The sequence below is a fragment of the Charadrius vociferus genome, unplaced genomic scaffold, assembly GCF_000708025.1.
Source record: "Charadrius vociferus isolate BGI_N301 unplaced genomic scaffold, ASM70802v2 scaffold129, whole genome shotgun sequence".
Classification (NCBI taxonomy): domain Eukaryota; kingdom Metazoa; phylum Chordata; class Aves; order Charadriiformes; family Charadriidae; genus Charadrius; species Charadrius vociferus.
In genome coordinates this window covers 3,157,332-3,177,801 of record NW_009661374.1, presented here as the reverse complement: position 1 = coordinate 3,177,801, position 20,470 = coordinate 3,157,332, and the positions used below count along the sequence as shown (strand labels likewise).

The window sequence follows — 20,470 nt, the reverse complement described above, 5'->3', positions numbered from 1 at the left end:
ATATCACATGACTAATTTCCTGTGGACCACCAAAAAGAGCCCTGTGGACCCCAGTGGGAGGAAGACTTGCTCTAAAACCAATCCCTTTCTTTTAGCTTCAAATGAAGCTAAGAACGGCAGAGAAAAGGACCAGAGCCATGCCGTATGGCATATGGGTATGGATGACAGCTGGGGACAATGATAAAGGTCTAAACCTGATCATGTGCTTTCTTGACACTGGTTGCAGTAGAGATCTGAGCAGAAGTTGTAAAAAAAAAAAAAACTAATAGTGATGCTTCGTTACAGTGTTTTAAGCTTAGTAACCAAAAAAGAGGACTGCAACATTAACGCAAAAGTAATAGTCCATGTATTTCTACTATGACAATCCAGAGCAGTAGGAAGCGATAACTTTAAAAAAAAAAAAGTAAAAATTAAGATTGTGTGAAATAAGGAAAGCCAAAGGCTGGTGATTTAATCAGTCTTCTGCTAAACACAAACTGGAATAGTCCAAAACCAGTAATTCAAATCTTCCATTCAAGATAAGATTCCCCTTACTTTTTCACAGACCTTTGTTTTGTAAGGCCAAATTCTTTAAAAATCACTTTACCAGACTCTTGTCCTCCTTTCAGGAAAATGTATCAAATCCCTGTCCCTAGAGCACTCAGCAAGAAGAACCTACTGCAACAAGAGAGCAAGGAAGCAGGGAATTTCAAATCCAGTACTTTGAGACCTCTTATCTGTCTTGAATCTTTATTCTAATCTCTTTATGATTAGGCCTATGCTAGAAAGCCTCTCCACAATAATTACATCAGTATACTACATCGGCAGCATTCTCCTTTGCTCACAGACAAACTTTTGCTGGCAGTCTAGCTGAGCATATCCGCTTGAGTAACATGAGCTCATGCTGACAGCATGCCTATGTCCATCATGTGAGCTCTCGCTGGAGCAGCTCTTCTGATGGAGATCATTGACCATCACTTTCAGGACTCGCATAGCTAGGCTGACACGTTTGTGAAGTATGAAAATAACATTTGCAAATCCTGGTATAGATCGTTTTGAAGTGAAAGAAAATATATTTTAACAACCGTATTTGTTTTTTCTCCACCTGGGCTCACGATTTTATAACCTGGTCTTGCAAGGTGCTTAGCATGTTCTCGGATCTGTCACGCTTACGACAGGTAGTGTGGGTATTCACACAGGTGAGACAAAGAGGAGTTGGCACAGAGACAACTGAATAGTAACAGGAGAGTTTTCAGCAGAACATCCGTACTGCTGCCTTCCATAATTGCATCAGGTAACAGAAAGACATATTCCTTCCACATACAGTACAAGATCTGAATTTCCAGCCTCTGCTTTTCTGAGTTTTCAACTCTTCAGAGGGAGAGATATTGTGGGAGTTTCAATACTGTGTTTTTCTGCCCCTGGGTTGTGTCATTACAGGTGGAAGAAGTACTCTCTGCACCCACCGCACAGATACTGTTCAGATGCATCTCCTTGTGGTTTTTAGTCTGTGTATTTTTCATAATGAACAATGCAATAAACACAGAGTGTTTGCAGTGTTAAATCATGTTCCCAAAGGGAGCAGTTTGTATAACAAGATAAAATTATCACATTATAATAACTAAATATGCATCAGTCTAAAGCATGCTTCAATTAATCATCAAAAGTTTGCACCGCCTCTTTAGGTCTTAATTAAGCAGAATGTTTGGTATTTTTTTTCCTTTCAAACCAGTGTGAAGGAGCTGCAGAAAATTGTTCCTCTTAAACCCAATGAGCAGCAGTTTAGGCTAATCGATCTTATACAGAACCATAATTTGGAGAGGTGGGGGGAAAAGAAGGAAGGCAACAAGTACAACAGAGTAAAACCATCATGTAGAGCTCTGTCCCTTTATCTAATTTAACCAGCATGGCCTACAGTGTTTATTTAGCAGGATGATCCTAAAATCTCTACAATTCTGGAGTTAAATCCTGATCCGTTTACTAACTTTTAGGCTGCAATATTCTACTAATACTGTTTTGAACTAACTAATAGGCATTTTCAACTTTAACTCCAGTTTCAAGAATTTGGGTGAAACTAAATGCAGCTACAGCTCTAATACTGCAGATGATGACAACCCCCGGACAAGTACTCCAAAACCTTACTTTCCACATTTCCTTGCAAGAAATTCAGCACAAGACACTCAACTCCTCTGCCAAGAACAAAGTATAACTCATGAAGGTGCTCAACTGCAGTACTGAAGAAGTCCTGTTGTGCAGAAGGAAGACCACGTGGGCACAGGGTTTGGGACTGAGATCTCAAAGGGTACATGCCCTGGACTGTGTCAGCCTGTGTGAAACCTGCACCTTGCCTGTGGTTGTAATTCCGATCTGATAGAGAACACATTTTGGCACCCCATCCCTCCTCAGTATCACCCCACCACCCACCTCTTCCCGGCATGTGAGTTTCCTTCCACCACAGCGATCAGAAGCCACCTCTCCCCACTACTGCTTTCTTCTCTTCTCCTGTCTTTTCTCTTTGCTGTGTGCCACCCCCTCATGCAGGCAGTTTGGATCTCAGGGGTTTTGGGGGTAGCTAGAATAACCCTTTTACCCAATGCTGGGAACTGTGCTCAACCCACTGGCATACATCTTTAAATATTTTAGCTGCTTTCACTACTACTTTCTAATGAAAAGCTGCAAAGCTTCCTTTTTAAAGACGTTAGATCTTAACTTGACTCTAGCATCTGCAGCATTAACAATAAGAGCTCACTGTTTCCACTGGGACCTGCCAGGATTTCAGAATGGTTAATTCCGAGTTATCCGCCTGCTACTCTTGAAACCCCAGCTTGCTGTTGAAGAAAACCAAGTAGCGTGTCTTTGGACTTTTGAACCCAAAGCAGTTCCTGAGGTTGATGATCCCAAGCAAGGCAGAAGCACTGTTACGGTCGTTTTTCTTACATCCAAGATGCTTTATCTGATTAATCTCAAACTAAAAAAGATGAACTAACAAAACTCCTGAGACATTGCTGCAGACCCCCTTGTGATAGTGCTGATCCTCTAAATAAATAGATGGGGGGGTGTGACAAACTTAAGGTACAAGAAGTACCTTGGAAAAATTAATTACAGGAGAAAAATTAAAAAATAGGGCTGACAATCGAGAGCTTGCTGCAACCACTGCTATGGAAATACCTCAGGGGCTCTACAATGTGTTTCCTTTTAAGGACCAGTCTCTTGAAGTTCACTACTCTGCCAATAAAGCAAAGTGTCCCAGCTCCTTTTTAAAAAAATCATTTTGGGGAACCACAGCTTGCCTACGTTTTCTATGCATGAGTTGAGGCACATTCTCATGCATAGTTCAGTAAGGACTGAACGCACAACACAAATAAAAGCTGGCATTTAGGCAGGTTTTAAACACGCAAACAAAAAAGCACCTACTTCAGCTAATAGGGGGGGAACTCCCTGCGTACTTTGAATATATGCTATTAAAGAGCATACGTGGACCTTGTGATTTTCTTTTTAGCACAAAGGAAACACTTGGCCCACCACAGAGAGCAAAAGACATCAACAGTGGGCTAGATGGGGCAGGCATCCTGGCAACCATTGGCACTTTAAAACACAGGCACTAATAACCCTACGATCTCCGTAAATGAGATGATGTTTCAAACTGAAAACAAGAGAAAGAATTTGAAGAGTAGTTACTATAGGATTTGTTGTGGTGGTCTTTGTCAGAGAGCTAAACCTGCAGTTAGAGAAATCGTAATGCTGTTCAGCAGCTGGAATAAGATTTGGGAAATGCTGAAGTGGAATCCAGAGCATAGTAAAATGAAAGCCTCCTCAATATATAGGCTTAATTAGATTTGATAATATGGTCTTTATTTAAGGAAAATTGCCACTGGGTCCTGCCTGGAATCAGACTTCTTGGTAATGCAGTAGTAGAACCAATTCCTCAGTGAATTTAGACAGATGATCTTGGAAATCATTTTTACTGCCCTGCTAACTACCATTTAAAACATCTTTTATGCATCCAGATCCCTCCAACACAATTTAAATATTGAGAGAGGTTACAGCAGGCAGTTCCAGAGTGTTCATAGGGCAGGGACTCTGCTTAATACCACATGGTGCACCAAGTTACTTGTGTGCACTTATATTTACAAAAAAAAAAAAAAATCATGTAAACTTTTTTTAAATTTATGTTAAGCCGTAACACAGAAAATCACTCATTCCTTTCCATAAAATACCTAATTACTCATTTTAGCATTTGAATATGACATTTCCTTGTCAACTTAGGTCACAGGTCTATCTTACAAGGTACTCTACTAGAAATGCTTCTATTCCTCCTTTAATACATTTTGCCTGCCCAGATACAGTTCCTCCAGCCCATTCCTCCTTCATTTTCATGACTTTCTGATAACTTTTGGTACAACCCCAATCATTATTGTTCAGAAACCACCAAACCAAACATTACGTAGAGGCACTGATCTGCCTGTTGGAGGATTTAAATCCCTTTTGCTTTCCCAAATGTGCTCGTTATTCTGTGAAAACCCTGGGAGGGAGCATTATTTTTCCCTTGTACTTCTTTCCCCTGTGGAAAGCTCAGTCAACAGCACGGTATCATCCTCTCTGCCTCCCCTTCCACCACATCCCTTGACAGTGAGTTCCCCTTGCAGCACAGCATGGCAGGGAGCTGGCTCTTGTCTGGGGTGCTTCGAACAGCCGACGTACTCTGTGCATCCCTTGTACACAGAAGGGGGCAGGAACGGGAAGGGTTTTGCCAACACCCGTGCTCAAAGGCTTGTTGTACCACCCCTACCGAGGCACTGCCATGGGAATCACAAGAGAAAGTAAACCAAAGAGCACTCTTAAAAAAAAAAAAAAAAAAAAAAAAAACAGGGAAACTGAGACACCATAGCCTCCAGCAGGTGCCGGGGGAAGAAGGCAGCATGTTCTCACCTGCGTTGAAGGAATTTTTTGCATTCTTCTTTGACTAGTCTTGATTTTAGCCCTCCTTCATCCCATGTAACAGCAGCCGTCCAAACTTGTCTGAGTGAAAGGGCAGAGTCACCCTAAGTGCCCTTTCAGATTTACTCTATCACTAAGGGCTGCAAAGTAACAGTTAGGATGGTTGCACGCTGCATATTATGGCCACATACCCTGCACAACTGTGGTGGGATTTTTATTTCTACATCATTCCTGGCTATTGCTTTTCTGTTCCTTGCTATTTCTATGTAATTTTTTAACTGGAAAAAAATACTTTCTTTACATTGCTGTATAGAAAATAAGAAAGTTCTAACACCAAGCAGAACTAATTTTAGTATCAGTTTGTCGCAACGGGCTGTCCTCGAGACTAACCCTGAAGATCACTCAGTATCGGTTGCCGGCACTAAACGTAGCTACCAGCCTGCCGGGCAAAGACAGTTATCATCCACAAAGAGACTATTACACAAACTCTCTGGATGCTGCGCTGATTTCTTATTTGCTTACAGATGCAGGTCAGACGGCTGATGTTGACTGACAAAGTCCCTTTTGATTTGGACACTGCCTGCGCATGGTCTATCTGCCTGGAGGTGCGCGTCAGCGGAGTGCTCTCGTAAAGAGTCTCCAGATCTCAGTAACTGGGATCCTTCTTCTGGAGGTTTCCCGTGACTGGATTTAGTATCCTCCACTGATGTGCCGTAACCCAAGTCTGCAGACGGTCAGTGCACCACACAGGGCTCGTGTTTAAGTCAGCCTGCTCAAAATCATATGGTTTTCAAAAGAAAGAAAACACTTTACTGTAAAATAAGCATGAAGGGAAAAAGGTAATTTTGTTAACTGTTCAAGGTGTTAGCCTGTTCATACAAAATATGAATGCAGATAGGACACTGTTCAAAGTTTTCCAGCATGCTCAAGGAAGACCTAATCTGCTGGAATCTTCAATGACTTCTTTCTAGAAATAGTTCAGGAGCAGTACTCCCTCCTCCTCCTCAAGCTGGTAGCTGTTTCTGATACTCAGAATCATATCTGCCTCCCTAGAAATCCTGTTTCCCTCGGCTTCCTGACTCTGTCTTCCCCCGATGCTTTTACAGCTTCTGCAATTGCTACATCAGTGCATGTTGCAGAGTATCCTTCCGATTTCTCTCTTCAGGCTTCTGTGAGCGTTCCCCCATGCTCTGCTCTTTCTCTTCTCCCTCTTATCTGTATAGAATCTTATCTGCAAAAATTATTCAACTAATAATTCATTGTGACTGTTTCTTGGATCTGCTTATCTTATCCAGACCATTGCTCTCCTGTCCAAATGAATACCTCAGCCTCTCTCTCTGACACTTCTTTACTAGTGCTGACCCTTCAGTTCAAGATCAATACGGCAAGAATTAAAGTCTTAATAATTTCTCCCTGAGTGCTCACTCCATATTATTTGCTCAATATCGGTGGACCACACCATCATCTTTCCTGTCCTTCAGGTTCATGATTTAGATATCATTTGCATCTGTGGGCACTCTCTTCTCAACTACATTTAAATCTTGTAGATTCTTCTCCTGTACAATGTCTAAAAGCCTTCCCCATCCTTGCACAAAATCTGTACTCATCCCGATCCTCAGCACCTCAGTCATTGCAGCACATCAGTACCTAGTTTTCTCTCTGGCCTGTAGTGTAACCTTGTCCTATGCGTCTCTCCGCAAAATATGCCGCAAAGATCCCTTTCTCTGCCCACCATTTTAACCTTGAAGCTTTCTCTCAGACTCTTTCTGCCTCTCCCTCCTGTCCCCTTTCTTCATTTGTTAACTTGAACAAACGTAAGCTGCTTCTGTTCTTGTGACAGGTCAGTCAGCCTGTCTCTCCCCCGTGTTGAAAATGTTGACTTTCAGCTTTAGCAATTAACGATGTGAATCTTTTTCATTTGCTTGCTCAACTCAAAGAAGTACCTTTGTGCTGTTTCCAAAGTCACCCCCTGTGCTTGTGAGGGGCTCCGAGAAAACATCCCCACAGTTACCCTTGTCTGCCTTTGTATCACTCTGAAGTTTTCTACTTTGATGTAGTGCCCACAAAACGGTGTCAAAGTGCAGTGCCAAGACCACTGCCTCGCACGCTGGCTCTCCTGGCTCCTTTGTACTCCCTTTTCTACTTGTATTCACCAGTTGTTTCTTGCCAGGCTCTTTGGGGTGATCATGACTAGGGCACCTACGCCCTAAGATAAAACAAAACAATTACTACCAATGCTTATTGCAAATCCCACAAAGGTTCTCCTCCCCCTCCGGTCCTCCCAAACTGCTGTCTAAAACAAAGGTGAGATAAATATGCTCATTTGCTCAGAAGTCATGGTAATCTTGTGTTTGTTACTGATCATGGGATAAAGTCAGAGGAGGCAGAGATCATGCGTTCGTATCTCCTATACGAGTAAATCAACGATTATGAATTACTGAAGTAAAAAATCTAAACTTGGAAAATACTTCTGAAAGGCCTCCTCTGCACATTACCCTTAGCAGTACATTTGAACACGGGATCACATGTGGTAGGTGGACGGGCAAAGAACAGAAGGCAGTTGACTTGGCCAAGGTTCCCCTGTGTCCACTTAACTACTGTTGCAGTAATTTGTTTTTCTACTTCATAGTTCCATCTCCTCCTGCTTGTTTGCTGTCATAAAAATCCAGCAACTGTGGCAGTTTGCACAATGCATGTTATAGCCTTGTGTTCGTGTACCACAAATTCAGCATTCTGGATTCATTCATGACTCATACTGGAGGAGAAAATAGCTTGGGATGGCACAAGCTCTTGATTAAAGCTTTAGGGCCAAATCAACAACAGCTGAGGATCCAGCCCATATGGCCTGAGATCTTTAGCTGTGTAAAGGCTGCAGGAATGGGCCCAAATAGCTTTGGTAATTAGCAAATATCATATAAAATAGATGAAAAGTCTTTGGCAGGGAATACCTATTGAGTAACATTCGAAAATTATTCATAGCATATTAGTATACTTATTTAGAAATAAAACTCAAATGGCATAAAAATAATTTGGGAGGGGCAACTGTAGTCTCTCACATGACTATCAACAGGCAAACAATTTGTTGGACCGATCGGAATTTTACAGTTACCTTTAGTCAACGCAACGAAGGGCAGAGGTGACCATCTAATACCTGGGACCTGATCCTACAAGCTGTTGTGCCTCTGCAGAAGTGTCCTCACACCCAGTGAGGGGATGTTCGCCGATGGGGACTCGTTAGCCAAGCTGCCTCCCTGTGTGCGGACAGCTGCCGTTCTTGGGCAGGTATTGCCGGTCACCCTGTACTCCTCAGTGCCTCCATCACCCAAGAGCACCCAGAACAACACCCAGTGACATCCATGGAAGCAGGACTGAGCCTGCAGCTATCTACATTCACCAATTATCACACCATGTACAGCAGTAAACAATAACATAGCGATTAATCACCCTGATGTAGCCGTAAGAGTTACTTTCACAGATTATGGTAAGCAGCACGCAGTGTGGAATAAATCATTTTTCACGCAAACTCTGAGGAATGGCATGTTATAAAATCACTCCTGATAAAAATCTAATGAAAATGTAAAACATCTCAGTACAGTCTCCTGGGTAGAGTCAAGATCATTTTAAACCCTCAAGAGACAATGGTCAGGGATTTCAATGAGAGTCAAGAGACAGTTTTCCCAGGATGAGCTTGTTAACCTGATGTAAAGACATGATATTGATTTGATAGCTTTGTCTCTTTTTGCTGTTTCCTTCTCAGAGCCTATTTTAATTTAATCATCTTCCATTAATTTATTTAAAGGCTTTATTCATCAAAACAAAATATATTTTTTTTCAAAACGCAGAGGTTGTTGAAGTGCTGAGAGTATCCAGAACACAAGTGTGACATGAGAATGTCACAAGCAGCACAGGTCTGTTGTCATTGCATTTGCAGAAGTTTTTCAAGACTAGTAAGAAATAAAGTCACTCTCCCACTGTTTTAAAGTTCCCTGTGACCGTTTCTTAAAGATTTTGAAATCAGCTCTCTTATAAAGGCATCATAATCTAGCAATGTCAGGACACCTGTCAATGACAGTTACCATTTTTAAATGTTCATTAGGATTTACCTGCTGGTGGCTTTATGAAAGGTGGTGGAATTAGTGGGACAATAATAGGTACATTCCCGTGATCCTTCGACCCTGCTGGTGAGTCTGAAAGTCCATTTCCTGTGGCAAGCCCTGGGTAGCCTGGGTTTATATTGTACGGTGAAATAACACTGTCCTCGGGTAATTTTGGTTTTGGCAAAGAATTTTCTGTAAAACACAAAGAACACATTGTACAGCATGACAAATATCTTTCTTAAATGCCCCTACACACTTTCACCGATCTGTTCATTAAATTACTTACCCTAATACAAGAAGAGTGCACAACCCCGTTCAGATATTTTCCCTTTTAAGAAATGGATACTTTCCAGTATTCTTCAGTAATGCTCCACTTTTATAAATCAAACTCACACTAAACACAACTATATTTTTTTTAAAGGTGGGATTATTTCGTCATGCACATCCTTAGTATGCCTGATTTAATCAGTGATACCCTATTCACGTCCTTCACTTCCACTGTTTGCATGGTGATCACACTCAGTGAACTGTGACTTCACCAATGCAAGAAGCATAAACTGAAAAATAAAGGAATTCCTAATTCTCTATCAGTAATGATAGAGATACTAATGGAAAGGATTTAAAGAAAGGAACAAAATATTGAAATTACAGCAAAGCGTGCATGAAATTATGACAGTTATTATTCCAATTCTTTAATCCCAAGTCACCTCAGGATTCTCATTTGTACGAATTTCTCTAATGCACCTCAGTTAGCTATGGGGCAGGACTTAATTCTAATTATTCCCTCTTCTCCCATCTCCCAGAAAAAGAAACATACTTTTTTCCCTCCCACAGACTGTATACACCAAAAGTTTCTACCTGGCACGGCTATTCAACATCTTTGTTTGATACATAAAACATATGGTTTGTATCATGTGTCTATAAAAAAAATTATGTCACAAATTTTATCAGGCATAGACTGGGGCCACAAATCATTCAATAAAAGATCTATTTATTAAAACATAAATAAATTAATCACATTACTGCACAGGAATGTTTCTTCAAAGGTGGCTTAATGACAATGTATTTTCAACGAAAAATAAATATTGATCACCAAAGTCACTATAGAACTAACAAGCTGCAAACATTCAATTTTAACACAATTAGGTTGTTTCACCTCACCTCTAATTTTTCTACCTTTTTTCTAGCCATGTCTCCTTCAGAACTGGTCTCTCTGGTATCAGCACGCATTGCAACACCCACTCAATACAGTGCTGCTGCTGGTCTACAGAAAGAAAACCCAAACACGGCCACAAACGCAGTGAAAAGCAGTAGTCCAAGAGTGTAAAAGCTGCTGCAGTTCCCTCTCTACTTCACCTTTGAGGAACTCTTGTTCGACAAGTCAAGATGCAGCAATTTCCTACTCTTCACTTCACTCTGATGGCAAGTCCCTACCCATTTGCTGTGGCTGAAGAGTCAGAAGGCAGCAACCGAACGGCTGAACAAAAAGACTGGATCCCATCCTTCATATTTGGGATTATCTCATACTACAGTACACAAAGATCCTGCGCTGCCCCAAACAAATTCCACCCCTGGAGAACTTTTGCAGCACTTGCTGAAGACACTATAGTAATCATCCCTGAGGAGCCTTTTGTGAACATTCACGCCGATTCCCACACGTGTTGTGAATATTCCAGCTCAAAATCTTTCAGCATTTTAAAAAGCCATAGGCCAAAAAGCAAAAGGGTTTTGAAAGCAAAAGGGTTCCTTAAAGCCACGCAGCTAAGAAAGCGCTCTCTCTTTTTTCCCAGTTGTGAGCAGTTTATTGGCACTACAGGTACACAGCTTTCAACTGACGCACAAAAGGTATTCTTTGTGAAGACAGACTAGTAAGCGCCTACTAACAGCAATTTTGTTAAGTGATTTCCCTCATACTCTATTGGCTTCCTTGTACTAGAAGGGGGTCTCCAATATTTTTATTTAAACAAACCACGAAGCAAGCAGCAGAACACGCTTCCCAGCCCATGCCAATTCAGACAAGTTGAGATATTAATCCTTCTTCGTGTGAACACAGAAACATTAAGTCTCATTACCTTTGAGAACAGAAATGTGCTGGCGGCTTTCCCCATCTGCCGAGTAGTTCCTGAATTCAATATCTTCTCCATCTTTCAATTCAACCTTATCATAACCATACCAGCCAAGGAGCTCATTCATAGTGTTTTCTGCAAAGTTCTGAAAGAGAAAAATTACCTACTTATTTATGTAATCAATAACCATTTGGAAGGAAGGGAGGACTGCATAAATCGAACCGTATCTGTACTACACGAGGAAGTGTCAGGTTTGGCCCACCTCCTCAAAGACTAATGTTCGTTTCATAAGTCAAGTGCATAAAGTGTAATGCATTTAAATCTCCAACTGGCACATGTAATTATGACAGAGACTCATACGTCCGTAATTTAAAGAAAATGAAAAGGAGAGAAATTTATGACTTTTGCTCTTGCATTCAATGTCAGAAATATTTTAACATACACTCATCACACAAACTTGTCTGTGTTGCCATAAAATATTTAAGACTGCAGCAAGAGAATAACAGAAAACTAGCATTTTTTTTCAGCCAGCAGTTAATCAATCTTACTGCGCTACAGTCTTTTCAGCTGGAACAGGTCACTGACACAATTACAGTTCCTTGAGTTGCCCATGAACCAAATCAAATAAAATCACAGTGGAGATGGTTTTCCTCAGAGTTATAAGGCCCTGCATAGTCAAACCACTTAAAAACTCTTCACCATGAAAGCATGTTACTATAATGTTTCAGACAAACGCCTCTTATATTTGTTTAAGAAAACCTTTCTCAGTTTTGCCATATTTATTTTTGAAACCGATTTCCAAGCAGCCGTGTGGTTACATGCTATGTTTGTATGGAAATACAAAATATGGAACATGACTGTCGTAACTCTCAAATTCTACTAAAAACACATCCTCTAGGTCATGTGGCCAAAATATTTCTGTAGAAAACACTCATTACAGGGCCAGGAGATTTAGTGGAGCAAGCTAAGAAATCTGCAGCCAGGCAACAAAGCTTTCTGAAACCAAATAGTGCCATGGAGCTCTAGGGCTTACGGATTTAGGAAACTACCAAAGGAAAGTAGCTAATGAATTATTGCGACGGCAAAGATCAGTCTAAAGTAGTATGACAACTATAAAATGAAACGAAAAAGCCACACACAGAGCCTTTTGATTTGGTCTCTGCATTTTTTTAATCACTCTTTCAAAACAAATTCCAAACTTCATTTTCCTGTAAGATCTTGACATCTAAAATAATATTCCTGATAAGACCTGTCTTCTGGGACTCTGGCTACCAGAAAAGGAATAAAGAGAATACGACACCAATTCAAAACAAATGGTACCTGTCAAATTTGCAGGTTGCTAGATTTTGTCTAGTAACTGCTCCAGCTTAATTTTTGAGTGGGAGCAAGTCTAATGATAGAACACAGCAATTCTCCAGTCATTTAAATAAATAAATAAAATTAATCAGATGATAATTGCTTCTGAATTCAAAGCTACAGCAGGCACTCTGCCCCAGAACGTCAGAGAGCTGCGCTGTTCCTGGCTCATTCATCACACCAGATTGCATAGGTGTTCCTGTCACTCAAGGAGCGCTGTAAAACAGCTATAAGCAATAAACACAAGCAATTTATACTCTTCCAGGAGTATCTTCTGTGCAATTGTGCTACAAACACACATTTCAGGAACAGAAAAAAAAAAAAACCAAAACAAAATGCCACAGCAGATCCTCAGAGCATCAATTTCCCTCTGTTTTTCGACCCCCTTTCCTTTTCACTTGACCTCCTGCTGGAAGTCTCGATTCCGTGGACGTCTTTTGCAGCCCCAAATTGCCAGAAAACATCACATTGTTCCACCTCTACCTCTACTGTCAGCACTATGAGTAGGACAGTCCTCTATGTCTGAACTATGTCACTACTACAGTTTGCAACAGCAAGTACAATGTAGTGTAATGTGGCTGATAACTACACTCATTTCCAAAATATTTATTTAAACTCTCATTTGAATGATGCAGTGCTGAGTTTTAAATACTAGCAAAAAATGGGAATTTTTTCTAACGTTTTATGTTTGTTTTCTAGCTTTTTAGAAAATTTCTCTCACCGCGCTGAAAGTCCCACCAGCACTAACCCTGTCTCTAACCCACAGGAATCCAACAATGAAATGACCTGAAGATGGGGAGCAAAACCTCGCCACTGCAGCTCACCCAGGATGACCTGATGGGTCCAGAATGACCTGATGGGTCCATGGAGGTGCGAAGGCAAGCTCTGCCAGCTTCCCTTGCTTTGCTAAGTCTCAACTATGGAGACGCAGCCCTAGAGACTAATCCAGCAAGGTAGAGACCAAAGCCTTCCTGACTTAAACCCCATGCAACCAAATTAATTGAGTAGATCTAAATTTGCCTCCTGTGGATGCTTTGTGTTTTATTTGCACTGTTGATCAGCTCAGGCAATGAGTAATTCCTAATTACTCATCAAGGAATATGCGAGCAAGGCTGTATATATGTTTATTTTTTCCTGAAAATTCAGGCATGTGTATGTCCCTTCAGAACCTAGTCAAAGTGATGGTCGAGTTTGTAATGGCACAAAGTTTAAGTACCTTTCAAGCCTCATTTTACCATCTATGATGAATGATGCATGAAAATGAACAGTCATAACGACAAAAAAATACATTTGATTTATAAATTACTCATAATAGAGATTCGACTTTAAAAAAATATAAAAATCACTGTGGTCTTTGTTATTAACTTCAGTGAGAGTAGAACGAGGTCACGCATTAGCAGTAACAAAAGCAAGCACTGTGATTTCTCAGGAAGGATGCTTGGATAAAAGAAACAATTAAGCCATTCTCCCTCATAATTTATCTTACCTATTACAATGATGGCGATCACTCTTAATACTATTCTCCCAGTGGCTAACAGCCAGGGCTTCATTACACAGCACACTGTGCACAGCAAACCAAGAGGATGATCCCATCCTCAACAAGCTGACAGTCAAAGCTGCAAAACATTTCCTTCCACCCTAACTCTCTCGCATAGACAGGTGCCCACAGAACTACGACATCGCCTTCCCTCACACTCCTGACTACAACACCCGTTTGCAGCGATGTCTAATACCGGTCCGTCAAGGTGATGGTTGCACAGGTCATGCGCTTGCTGAAGCCGCAGCCCCGGAGCTGACCACTATTATTTCACTGTTTCCATATATTCCTCCTTCTTTCCATGTCAATGGTAGGCCCAGTCTATGTGGATTCAAGAAAGGTAACAAGACGGGATATGTAAAGACCAGTGTGGTGGCAATAGTCAAAATAGAAGTGATGAGATGAGAGGAGACAATTCTTCTCGGTGTGAATGCAGGGGGTGGGGAGCCTAATTCTTGGTGAAATTAAGGAAAGGAAGCAAACCAATTAATACACAACCTCTATATGCAGAGCAGAAGCTCACTGAAGGATGTACAAGCTTCAAATGCTTAGTGAAAAGAAGGGTCATGATTGTAACCATGGTGCTTGAGAAAAGCAAGAATGCTGGACCTGATGTTGGAGCAGGAGAACAGAAGAAGCAGTGGTGAAACAGGCTAGAGAGGAATCAGCTGAACTGAGACAATGGGCCTGCCAAAGCCCAGTGAGAAGACAGATGTGGATGACCAGATGGAGGATGTGCAAGGAGCTGCAATTCCAAGCTTTTGCAGGAACAGGACAGAGGCACTGAGGTAGTCCACGCCTACTTTTAGACCTATTCCCCAAAAGAATGTGGAAGGTCTGCAGGACAGAGGCTGCCACAACCCCAAAGCCCTGCCAGAGGGCTGGTATGACCAGCGCACCAGAGAAAACCTTGCCCATCATCAATAAAATCCCAAGTCAGCAATCACACTGCTAAGCTGGGTCCCTTGAGCCCAGAATGAATCCCACTGAACCCAAAGGAAGTCGTGCAGGAATCCATGGATTTCATTGCAAAATTACAGCACGGAAGCCAACTTCACCCTGCCAGGGAGGCAACGCTCAGTCCCTCACAGGGAAACCAAGAGACTGAGCCACAGCACTGCCCACAGTGTGGGCCACAGTCAGAGCTGAGAAGACGAGCATGGAAACGCTGCCCTGTGTCCTTCTGTGCTCACACCACCACGCCACGCTCGGCCTCTCATGCACGCACCAAGATGCGGCGTAAAAAACCTCTTCAGCCGCCAGCACACCCAAGCAGCCCATTAACATCCCACCAGAGCCAAATCTCCTGCGCTCCTCGAGCTGACAGCACCGCAGCTGCCTAACTGCCAGGGCACTCACCACGGCTGCGGCACAACCAGCTCATCCCTGCCAAAGAAACTGGCCCCAAAATGCTCCAGCGGGCCCAGTCACGCAACACTGCCAAAGCCCTCCCTTCCTAATAGATGGCCCTTCTTTTGTCGCCCCCTGCTAAGTCCCAAACCACTTATCACCCACTGCAGGGCAATGTGTAATCTGCATGTTTTAACTGTATGATTTCTCTATTCTTGTACTATACAGAAATATCCTCCTTCCTGGAAGAGCCAAGATAACTAACTAACTATTATGCTCGTTGATATTTTGACTTGAATTTGCTTCCTAATCACGGCAAAGATGAAGAATAGCGTGTGGACTTGCCAGACTGTGGTTTCTCTCCTTCGTAAGACTGACTTATACACTAGGCAGTAAAAATATAATCACATTTATTCCCACTTTAGGGTTCATTTCATCGTAACAGTACACCTACAGCTCAATTTTTCACGTTGCAATGCATCATTTTCCCAAATCTTCACTAATTAATACATTCTGAAGCTAAGCCACGCTTCTCTTTCCATCTTAGACCTCTTGCCTTTCCTTCTCTACGAACATTATTCACAGGGGGCAAGGCCTGGCTTCACCGAATGAGGCCTGGCAAACACGGAGGCAGGAAACGCAGGGGAGAATGAGTCTGTCAGACTCATTTTCTTCTAGGTTTTACTGCTGAATGTTTATTTCAGATCTGGGAGGAAGCACGGTGGCTCCATTCCATTTCCTTGCCTGCACAACTTGCTCGGTGCGGAGCCCCACAAATTCACTTTTCACTTTCACTGCACCGAGGAAATAAAAATGGTTCTGCAGTCACAATACGAACTTGAATTTATTTATTTTTTTTTACTGTCCCTCACTTTCTTTGCTTATTTACGTTGTCGCCATATTGAATTTTATGGTTAGACCTTTATCAGAAAGCAAAATTTCTTGATGCTTTAATTTCATTTGTCCTCCCATGTACACGTTTGGTTCTGTAATACCCACATTGTTTGGGGAAGCGCTATTTCTACGATGCACAGGCAGGTGAGGCTCCCTGCGCAGACAACACAACTCCCTTTTGCAACCATCCCACAAAACTCCTTCCATGCCGACTCTGCAAAAAAAAAAAAAACCAAAAAACAAAAAAACCAACCCAGCCCACTTCAGTCTCCTGAAATCGTAGAATTGATAAAAGTCTGTCTGCTTTTCCACTTTCCCAAAGACATTTTTTGCTTTTCAGGAGAGAAGGGAGGAGTTTCCTTGGAATCTTCTGAGCGCTCCGAGGGATCTGGCTCACTCCAGGCACAGCGCTGCTACGCCTGCTTCACCGCTTTCCTCCTTCTGACAGTAGTACTTTTAAATGCCAAATGGGGAATATTAAAACACTAAACTGAAAGATCTTCTGATGAGTTTACTATTAAACTATAACAGATGGGGCTGTCTTAAGCTCTAGGCATCAGGAACGAAGCCCAATTTTAGATACAAATTAGTTATTGAGAATATTTATAGATGGTAAACTCCTTGGGCACACGGAGCAGCCCTGTGAAATTACAGCACAAATTAATTGCTTGCCTTTCAACTGACAGAGAGATGCAGATACATTGTCTTGTTTGTGCAGGAGAACTTACAGTGCAACCCATACTGGATGCAACTTCATTTCACAATACCTCGCCGCTCCTCCTGAGCGGCACTGCTGCCTGGCAGCAGGATGGCAAAGGGAAATAAGCTGAGGAAGGATGGATGGGGAAGCCATCACCACGCCTTGACACACGCTTTCACCAATTAAACCATTAAAGATATCTTAGTCTTCAAATAGTAGCAGGTTGCCTGATTACAATAGCTCTGGATCTACCGGGTGTTCTGTCATTCACCACTGAGTGAGAAATGGCACTGCGCTGAACCAGGTGAACAATGCTACCCCTGGAAATAAAAATGGTAAGTATCATCTGAAGGAGGAAGGCAGACAAAAGAAAACAATAATCAGGAAGGAAAAAAAAAAAAAAAAGGAAGAGAGGCTGTGAAGGTCACAGCGAAACAAAACAATTCCTCCTGAATATATTTTTCATTGAAACGTAATATCAGAAAACCGTGCAGAGTCATGTACTTTTTGCACACAACATTGTATCAAATTAAAATTTGTTATAACCATCATGTACATTAGGTTAGCGATAACAAAAATGTAACTTAATATCTGGCACAAGGAAAGAGCAAGCAACCTGAATATCCATCCAGTCATGTTAAAACCGCGCTGTGACACTACCATTGGAAGACACCAAACCAAGCAGTTAGGTGTTGTGACCCTTCTCAGGTAAATATCTGACTGTATCAAACAGCAAATCTGGAAGGAAGTCTCCGTGATGAGGTAATTTTATTGCTCATTCATAGTGCCCTGCATTTGCTGTACTTAAAATAGACACTTGTACCAACAGCCTTTTTATTACCCGAAGAAAAAAAAAGAAAAAAAAAAAAATCACATATACACCAGTCCTTTTTCTTTCTGCTAGCAAAGGGAAGCAATTCGACCCAACGTGGGCTGAAACCTGAGTAGGTCACTGTACACCATGATAAAATTCCCTAATCCCTGAGCCAAATTTCCCTGAGGGGGCCCTCCTACTTCTCCTTCACTTTCCAAGCTGACTTTTCCATTCCCTCTCTCGTCTTTTCCTCCCCTTCATCTCTTTCATTTCCCCTACCTTAAAGCCTTGATATCTGATCTGCTGCTGATACTCGGGTTACAGTTTTTACAGCTTAGGCTGTCTATTGCTGTATACATTCCTTTCTTTCTGCTCTGCCGTGATTACTTACCAGAGCTTATTTTACACTGGTCCAGATGAAAGCAGTTCAGATGAAGGGAAACAGTCAGTCTGTTTGAACATTACAGATATGAACCTACACAAGGGCACATTGTGCTCCCTCTGTCATTCCGCTGCAAACATTTTGCACGGTGTAACCAATTTGTTACATTATTGTACTCCTCGGGTTTATGAAGAACTAGACATCTCAATACATTGGTACAGAAAAAGAGTAAGTGATCGCCACAGGATTTTAACTTTCTCAACAAGTAAAAAAATTCAAACCACTTTTTTTTTCTCCCGTCCCCCATCCCTTTCTGGGATGACAGCAGTCAACCGTCCTACTAAAAATGCAGTCTCCCAGCACAGCATGTATAGCACAGTTTACATTGAAAGGCGGCCTGCGTTTTGTGAAAGGTTCCGCCATCAGCTACCTCACTCTCGACCAGAAATCACATCGGTTCAAAATGCCGTTTCTACCCGCCTTTAATTTTTAAGTCAGCTGAAATCTCGAGGTTTCTAGCCTTAAGCAGCTACCCACAGTTAAAAAAGAGAAACTCTCTACGTGAAGGTTAACACCAGTGCTTAATACCAAAGCATTAGTTTAAAATTGTGTAATTTTTCTCCTTCACACAATGTTGTTTTTGTTTCTTCCTCACCCTTTCAGACAAACATCTGTTATACTGTGGAAGAACAACTATCTCCCAAACCGCTGAGTGTGCCTGCAGCCAAAGTAAACAAAACAAACCCAGAGGATCCAGCACAGTCAGCCTTTATATCCAGCCAGGATAACATTTCACATGTTTTGATTAAAATTAGCTAATTTGTAATTCTAGAACCTATGAAACTTAAAAGCTGCAATCCATATAGATTGCATTAGGCGATGCTCTGAGGGGCCAATGCCCTATACTACAGACCTCCGCAGTCCTCAAAACTATGTGGGATTACAATGAGCAATGACTCTCACTCTCCGGTGCCTGCACAGAGCCCTCTCCGAAAATAGGATGTGTCATGTATCTCACAAAGAATAATACCGCTCCTCGGGACTTGAAACTAGTACAATTTGTTTCCGAAGAGATGTACCGACACGTTATCTTGTTTGTTCCCCTAATACTACTCTAGTCCACATTTCCAGTTGATGTGCACGCAGAGCTGTGTACACGCTCATTACGCAGGCAGCAGGAGCAAGAACGCCTGCCTTAGGCAGGAAAGGGCACCTAACCAAAATTAGTGGTGTGCAAAAGAGGGGAGACGAGAAGGGATTGTGCAAACCCATTTAGTTTTACACGGGGAGATCAACGGTCTGGAAAGCAAAGATATTTTCACTAGGCAGCACACATATTTACATACTCGCCTGTATAGTATACATACTACACGAATGCATGACATTTTCCAGGCAGTCCTCCTCTTACAATCAGCCCTTTAATAAATGACATATTCAAATCAAATGTCAGCAGCTTTATCTCATAACCTAGCCTATGCCATTTTAGTCACTTTATCTGCGCATTAAACAACAACAACAACAACTTGAGCTGAAGTCTCACAATACGTTGCTCCCAACTTTGGGGAATTAGAGACGTAAAACAGACATGGAACCGACGTGGAAAACAGGCGCAAAAAATAGGACCGGTCCAGCCTGGAGCAGCGACCTAACGATAAAAGACGACCCTAAATAACGGGTTTTTTTTGCGTGATCGCAGCCATCCTAACATCTGGAGCGGCCACCTCAAGCGCTACCTCCAGAGCACAGCTGGATTGGCACCGCTTCCCATCGGGCAGGGCAGCCCTCCCTCCGCACGATAAACACGCTTCCATCCCCAGCAGCCCCCGGCCGGCCGGGAGAAGGAGAAGGAGGAGGAGGAGAAGGAGAAGAGACGCGGAGTCCCCGCGCTTAAGTGCGGGACCGACGCGCGGCTCAGCCCATAACATTTCACTTTGACAATTTAATTCACAGTTGCAGCTGGCTACTGGCAAAAAAAAAAAATAAAAAAAAAAATGGAGAGAAACACAGTGTTTAAATGAGGTCCCTTTCTTGCCTAACTTTAGGGCTTCCCAGCTACCTGAGGGGGATGGCTATGGAAAGATTTATTAAAAAATAATAATAATAAAAAAAAGAGGCTCATCACTGTCACCCAGGGAGCTTAAAAGCCCAACGAGGGAGAGTTTGGTTTAGTTTGTTTTTTGCTTTGGTTTTTTTTTTTTTTTTAAATAAATAAATCAAAGCTGGTCAATGAACAGGATTTGCAGCCTGTGAATTCGTCTCTGTTTTCAGCCCAGGAGGCGGAGTTGAGACACATTCAGTGCATCCTACAAAAAAAAAAAAAAAATGACAAAGGATCCTTTCTTTTTTCCTTTCCATTC

General features: G+C 42.0%; 2 protein-coding genes across 2 annotated transcripts in view; one reads left to right on the top strand and one right to left on the bottom strand.

Moving 5' to 3' along the window:
- SOBP (sine oculis binding protein homolog (Drosophila)) overlaps window positions 1-13,302 on the bottom strand; it is a 114,983-nt gene extending 101,681 nt beyond the window's left edge. Inside the window, exons 1-3 of the mRNA XM_009893861.1 lie at window positions 13,261-13,302; window positions 11,087-11,225; window positions 9,021-9,206 (exon numbers count right to left, since the gene is read on the bottom strand). Coding sequence (XP_009892163.1) covers window positions 9,021-9,206; window positions 11,087-11,225; window positions 13,261-13,302 — 367 coding nt within the window. The remainder of the gene's footprint in view (window positions 1-9,020; window positions 9,207-11,086; window positions 11,226-13,260) is intronic.
- PDSS2 (prenyl (decaprenyl) diphosphate synthase, subunit 2) overlaps window positions 13,301-20,470 on the top strand; it is a 143,287-nt gene continuing 136,117 nt past the window's right edge. Inside the window, exon 1 of the mRNA XM_009893860.1 lies at window positions 13,301-13,389. Coding sequence (XP_009892162.1) covers window positions 13,301-13,389 — 89 coding nt within the window. The remainder of the gene's footprint in view (window positions 13,390-20,470) is intronic.